General features: G+C 39.4%; 1 protein-coding gene across 2 annotated transcripts; it reads left to right on the top strand.

Annotated features, from left to right (window-relative positions):
• The first annotated feature begins 4,186 nt into the window (after positions 1–4,186).
• LOC137941713 (myb family transcription factor PHL8-like) lies at positions 4,187–6,109 on the top strand. Of its 2 annotated transcripts, XM_068787247.1 has the most exons (7): positions 4,187–4,262; positions 4,359–4,518; positions 4,624–4,700; positions 4,801–4,858; positions 4,936–5,029; positions 5,124–5,193; positions 5,274–6,109. In XM_068787247.1, the coding sequence occupies exons 2-7, from the start codon at positions 4,365–4,367 to the stop codon at positions 5,883–5,885; spliced, it is 1,065 nt and encodes a 354-aa protein (XP_068643348.1). In that variant the 5' UTR covers positions 4,187–4,262; positions 4,359–4,364; the 3' UTR covers positions 5,886–6,109. The 2 variants fall into 2 exon arrangements, with proteins under 2 accessions (XP_068643348.1, XP_068643349.1); XM_068787248.1 differs by having other exon boundaries at positions 4,194–4,518; positions 4,954–5,029.
• Positions 6,110–6,313: the final 204 nt, after the last annotated feature.

Genomic DNA, 6,313 nt, shown 5'->3' with positions numbered 1-6,313 from the left:
TATGCCTGCTGATGAAGTCCATTTTCTCTTATAGTTGGCCAGTAATTATGGATTAGAATGAAATAGATACTGAAAATGGCCATTTGTATACTCCGTCTTTTCGTATTTATGCCTTTTTTGGTATAAAAGGTGGTAATATTGTCTTGATTTTAACTGTTATACCTTTTCCTCTTCTCTGGGTAGATAACTTCGGTACTTAGTTAAAATATTCAATTCTAATTAAATTATTTGAACCTTCTGTTACTGTTACCATGGCCATAAAGGTAGGCAAGGCTTCCAATGGTTAGCGATTCACTTCTATGATACTTGTGACTGTATTCCGAAGGAGATAAAATTCAGCAATGCTTTGGTAGTAAGAACATTCCTCTGTAGTGGCCTGGTGAACTTTAAGATGCTGTCAGAGAGGTTTTGTGCTTGGGAAGTTCTGAATCTCACTGTGCTGAACAGAGAGGATGACTCTGTTATACATAGATATCAGTTGCTTATTTGTAACTTAATCTGGTAAAGAGTGTACAGGGAGGAAGACTATGTTAAAAATAGATATCAGTTGCTTATTTCAAACTTAATCTGGTAAAGAGGAGGCATTAAAAAATCTGACTTTTAAGGTGGTCTATACCGCCCATCTTCTATTCAATCTGATGGCTTGAGAAAACTTGTTCGGACCTGTTTGTTTGAATTTCACCACTTGTGTCGTGTTGTAATACGTTTGACATGACTGAACAGGCAGAAAGGTCATGTTCTTTCATTGACTGGAAATTTGGTCTGTGAAAGTGAAACAGAGTAGGTTAGTCTTGGTGTCATTGGTTTGCGCTGAGGTAGGAGAAGTTTCAGTTAAGATTTGAGTATCTTTACATTCAATCATTTAGGAGTGTTATGCTTGTGAATTTCTTATGATGAATTATTTGATTCATTCACTAATAGGCCACTCATGGGTTGGTTAAATTTGGTTGTTCAAGACAGCTTCATATCCTGGTCCTTTTGACTCAGAGAATCAATGATTGACCGTTTGTTGGATCACTGAGCTGGTCATCTATCATCCATTTTTTTTTTTTTGTGTTATCACATATTGTGGTGTTTTCTTCCACATTCATGGGTAATAATATTACATATCAGTGACTAGAGGGGACATTGTTTGGAAAAGCAGGGGAGCCTTCATTATCTCATTATCTTTCTTTCTGCTTGAGTTCCAAAGATCCTGTTATCCTGTTATCTCATTATATTAGCTTGAGGAGTTAATCAAATGCCGCAAATGATATTGTAGGTTCATTGTTCAAAAAATTTATTTTATTTTTTGTTTGTGGTGGTGAGGCTGATTTTGATTTATATATTGAATGATCCATCAAACTGTCGGGTCTGTTGATATGGCTTCAAGGAATGCTTCTTCTGTAATAAATAGCTTTTCCCAACTAGAGGCTGATGGCGAGCATGGAGTGTTTTTTGCAGAATTGTTGTTCAAATTCCTCTGTGAAGTGGACAAGAAATAGAAAATGATCAAAAGGTTTGCAGTGCTCTCTACTCTTTTTAACTGAAAATGTTGCCCGGATTCAACATCATTTATCATGGTGTAGCCTTTCTAGTTACTTATTCCAATATTTTAACAGAGGTTAATGATATGGGTGAGGTCAAACAAGGATTGATGTTTACTACCAAAGGTTAATTACAACATTCCTGTTTCAGATGATACGGGGTCAGATTTCCATGAATTCATTCAGACCTGTGTATCTTGATTGCTTTTGGTTCCTCTTGACCAAGAAATGGTCTTTGTTTTCCTTAAGATTGACTAAGGTATGAATTAAGATAACAGATTTTTAAACAGGATAGCTTCTGTTTGAAAGGAAAGAATGATTCCCGAAGTGTCTACACTGTGAAGCGTGTTTGCCGGTCTAGGAAGAAAACCAATGGCTCCAAAAGGACCAATCAATTGCGTTTTTCAGAATTCAGACCATATTCCGGATCAGCAAGGCCGGAAGTCTTGCGCAAAGACTTGAACACTCTTGGTCTAGCAAGCATCAAGTCCTTCACCTCATAAATCATTACAGAGCAAATCCATGCATCAGTTATGGTATCGTTCCGACTCTTGTACAGATTATAATTTATAGTCTTGTATGTACACACATACATGCAGTTCTTTCTTTTTCTTTGCGAAAGTAAAGTTCTGAAAAAATCAAATTGGTTAAGTCTTGGAAATGAAAGAGAGATGATGCTCACCAGATGCTTTTCTCATTAGAAATTTTTTGTCGGGATCGTGACAAGTCTCCTTTGTCACCCTTTTCCTGATTCCAGACTCCATATTCTCTATCTTCTTTCCATGCTTTTGGATTTGGAAGATCAACTTTGATGGATCCCGTTTATGAATAATTGATGGGTAGCTTTGCCAATAGCTTTTTATTCACCGGACCTTCTTCTGCTACTCCTCTAACACTCAAATGGGGTCATTTAGCATCATCCTGGAATCTCCTTTACTGGTTTTGGAATATATTAAAGCAAGAAAGTAGATGCAAGTACTGAGGCTAGTTAAAAGTAAAAGGTACTTCATTGGCTCTTCTTTTCTGATTATCAAACACTTTTTTTGGGTAAATATGGTTTGGTCTTTTGCCAAATCAACTCTCTGAAATTCCCTGCTGATAAGAGCAGAAGAGTTTTGAATTGCCATTGGAGGAGAGGACGAAAGATTTCCTTTGCTTAACTAAGCATAGTTCCAGGAGAGAGGATGCTTTAAACTTCAATGTAGGGAGAGTTGCATGCCTTGACATATTGATAATGCAATCTCAATAGTTAACCATGTCTTTTACCTTCGAATCATTGAAAGGTTGATCAAGAGAAGTAGACCAGCTGAAAGTATGGCACTGAGACAACAGCACTTTGAAGATCAATCATTAAATTCTTATTCCAGGGTGATAATGTTCACAACCGCAACCCGAAAAATACGATGAGATCGATCTGCTTGTCTTTTTCGTTTTGTTGGGGGCCCTAGTTAATCCACCTTTCCTCTCCATCCATGAGTGCGGCTCCAGATGTGGGTTACAGGCTTACAGTCCAAAGATCCAACTACTCTCTTTGAAAAGTATTTCTCTTACACCGTTACACTTCTGTCCTGATTTCAGGTTTCTACCTTTGTACATGGGAGCACATCTGGAGAACCAAGCTTGCAGAAAGTGGACAATCTGAATTTGGGAGGGTTTATCCACTGATAAAAAGACTCTGATTTTGAAAATGGGTCCTGGACAATTTGAAGTATATAGTTAATCAAAACTGTTCATTTTCAGTCACAGTAAACTGTTTTCTGGTGAAACATGCTGCTCCGGTTACTGAAAAAACACACACAACCAATCAGTTCAGGAATCTGTATTTTTCGAATTTCCCAACTTGCAGTTTTCTAGAAACTTTTTTCTTCTGTAATTCATATTCAGAGGGCCACATGTTACAGAACCACTTTTGGAAAGTAGTGGGCTTTCAGGGAGAGAAAAATGGCAAACAGAAAGAAAAGGCTTGTTCAGGTCAAGATAGATACCGTACTGAAGTGGGAGTCCTTGTCCTGAACTCCAGAGATCTATGGAGCACATACGGTAACAAAACCTGTTGCTGCTGTTAAGGTCCTCAAGAGGCCAGAAATAGTTTTCTTCCGTATTAATTATTTGAAACAAGTATGCCTGCCGTACCATAAGAGCAAGTGTATAGTGTTTCGGTTTCTGGTCTGAGAGTCTCCACCAGATTCCCCATCACGAGAAAGAACCAACGGGAATCTGCCACTTTAAAAAGATAGCAGGCCTCATGTGAAATTTCCCTTTTGACATATCCATTCTTTCTTCAAGCACTTAAAAGAAAAAAAAAATATAAAGAGAACTCCATTAAAATCATAGACCTCGTCACTGTGAAGGAAAGTTGTAGTCATTATTCATCATGGTGGGACCATCTGATGAAGCAGAGAATCCAAGCAAAGAGCAAGAGCAAGAAGTGGGAAAACAGCAAGAAAACAATTCCTAAACTTTTTCTCTTTTCTCTCCTTTTGAGACTAGATTGAACTGCGCTTGCTTTCTCTGTTTCTTGCATCACAGATTCTCTCCCTTTCAAGTCATAGAAGGGGAAGAAAAAATTTTAAATGAAGAAAATTTGACATGGAGGGTGGGAGACGGAGAAAGTAAAAACCACAGCTCATGCATATATTCTCTTCAGCATAACCCACCTCCGTTTTCGGATATGGGGGAGCAAAGCCCAGCCCCAAATATAAAGAGGGCAACTGCTCGTGTGTTGTGAAGCGCAAGGTGCGATTCAAGGACAAACATCTCGGCTTTTCATGTTTGATGAATTGCTCACTTCGTCTCAAGCGAGTCTTGTATCTAACTTAAATCGGGTTGCAGAGGATAATGAATAATCAGGTAGAGAACAGAGGGGCTCTAGTTCACGGACAGAGGGACTTGGGTTTGGTTCTGTCTTCCGACGCCAAACCCAGGCTGAAATGGACTTCAGAACTTCACCAGCGCTTTGTGGATGCAGTTTCTCAGCTAGGGGGCCCAGACAGTAAGAATATCTGCTACTGGTTTGATTTCTTCTGTAGTCTATTCTGCATCTCTTTTCTTCTGTAACAGACTATGGTACTTGTTTATCACTTCTTCATCTTCATAGAAGCAACACCGAAAACCGTGATGAGGATGATGGGAATCCCTGGACTGACGTTGTACCACCTAAAGAGCCATTTGCAGGTAGACTCGGTTCTAAGATTGCTAGTTTAATGGTGGAACAACCAGATGAACACGAGTTTAAAACTACACTTTGTTTTCATCCTATTGTTGTTCGATGCAGAAATATAGACTGGGAAAGAATCAGCCGTCAGAAGCCCATGGCGACAACAAGAAAGAAGGTGAGATTATTGGTTTAGAGAAGAAATTTATGCTTGGCTTTACCACCCTTCTTCTGGGTATTGATCGGTTTCTATAGAAGATTGCACAATAGCAGATTACAGAACTATTGAGGTTACAAGTGCTCAGGTTAACAATGAAAGCCCCGCCAGAATCCGAACCAATGTTAACGAGTACGATACAAACCTTTCGTTCATTTCTACCGTGAAGCTCATTTAATGAATAGAATACAAATGCTTTACTGATGAGGGAGTTCTTGTTATTCAGAGGTTTGGAAATTGCAAAAGCCCTGCAACTGCAAATGGAAGTGCAGAAGAAACTCCATGAACAAATCGAAGTAAGGAATGCCCAGATAATTTGGCCTTTTAAGATTCCTTTCGTTGGTCATATTGGTTCCTCATTTTTTCTCTTAATCAGGTGCAAAGACACTTGCAGCTACGAATTGAAGCCCAAGGAAAATATTTACAGTCAGTACTGAAGAAAGCTCAGGAAACACTTGCTGCCTACAGTTCGTCCTCCGTGGGGCTTGAAGCTGCCAAAGCAGAACTCTCCGAGTTGGTCTCAATGGTGAATCCTGATTGCCCGGACTCTTCTTTCTCTCGGGTAGCAGATTTATCCAACTTGGGCTTACAGCAACAGGGAAGAGGTAGGTCAGTTCTTGGTCATGCTCAGAACACAGATTGCTCTATGGAGAGCTGCTTAACATCTTCTGGGAGCCCAGAAAGGAAGGATGAGAAACAACAGATGAACCCCTCCTCAAAGCTTCTATCAATGGAGCTTGATTGGAACAAAAACGGGTTGAGAAAGCCCTGCCTCAACAATCTTGCTCTGGGTGATAAAACAAGTGGCAGCACTGTATCTGACGCCACCTGTGCTGAGGAACCCTCAAGCAAGAGACACCTCCACCATGACAATGCTGATACGAACTCCAAAAAGATTAAACTATCAAAAGCTCTTGATCTGAATAGCCAATATCTTGGTGAGATTGATTCAGGTCCTCGAGAACTAGAACTGCTGGAAACGAGGTGAGTTATTGGTCTCTTCCCAGCACTAGCATGTCTGAGAATGACAGCTAGTCATGTGAACCAAAGGAATTCCAAACATCGAAGATCAAAGTCTACCCATTGTCAATGGAGGAGAAATGGGAATAGAGGGTATATATGGTTAATTTAAAGAAGTTCATTTATCTGTTCTGAGTTCTGACCGGACTTTGTTATTACAATCTCTTGAACTTTCACAACAGTACAGTATCTATAAATTAAATACCATATTTTATCTGATGATGCTTAATAAGAACTCCTTATCCCTCATAAAGTAGAAGGGGCTGCAGATGCTCAAAGGAGAAAACATCAGATATGTTTGGGATGATCTGATAACTGAACAAACTCTGGATGCGCTATCTGAACGCACACCGATATTGACAGAAGATTATTTCAAATTTGAATCCTCATGAGGCT

The sequence above is a fragment of the Aristolochia californica genome, unplaced genomic scaffold, assembly GCF_029961685.1.
Source record: "Aristolochia californica isolate CCGP_79_NKW_82.1479 unplaced genomic scaffold, dmAriCali1.0.hap1 SCAF_9, whole genome shotgun sequence".
NCBI classification, from domain to species: Eukaryota; Viridiplantae; Streptophyta; class Magnoliopsida; order Piperales; family Aristolochiaceae; genus Aristolochia; species Aristolochia californica.
This window is presented reverse-complemented; position numbering and strand designations above follow the sequence as displayed.

Excerpts from the sequence above, each read along its gene's own strand:
- LOC137941713 (XM_068787247.1), top strand. The coding sequence starts at position 4,365 with ATGAATAATCAGGTAGAGAACAGAGGGGCTCTAGTTCACGGACAGAGG. Across the intron at positions 4,701-4,800 it reads ACCTAAAGAGCCATTTGCAG|AAATATAGACTGGGAAAGAA; the intron begins GTAGACTCGGTT and ends TGTTCGATGCAG. Across the intron at positions 5,030-5,123 it reads ATCCGAACCAATGTTAACGA|AGGTTTGGAAATTGCAAAAG; the intron begins GTACGATACAAA and ends CTTGTTATTCAG.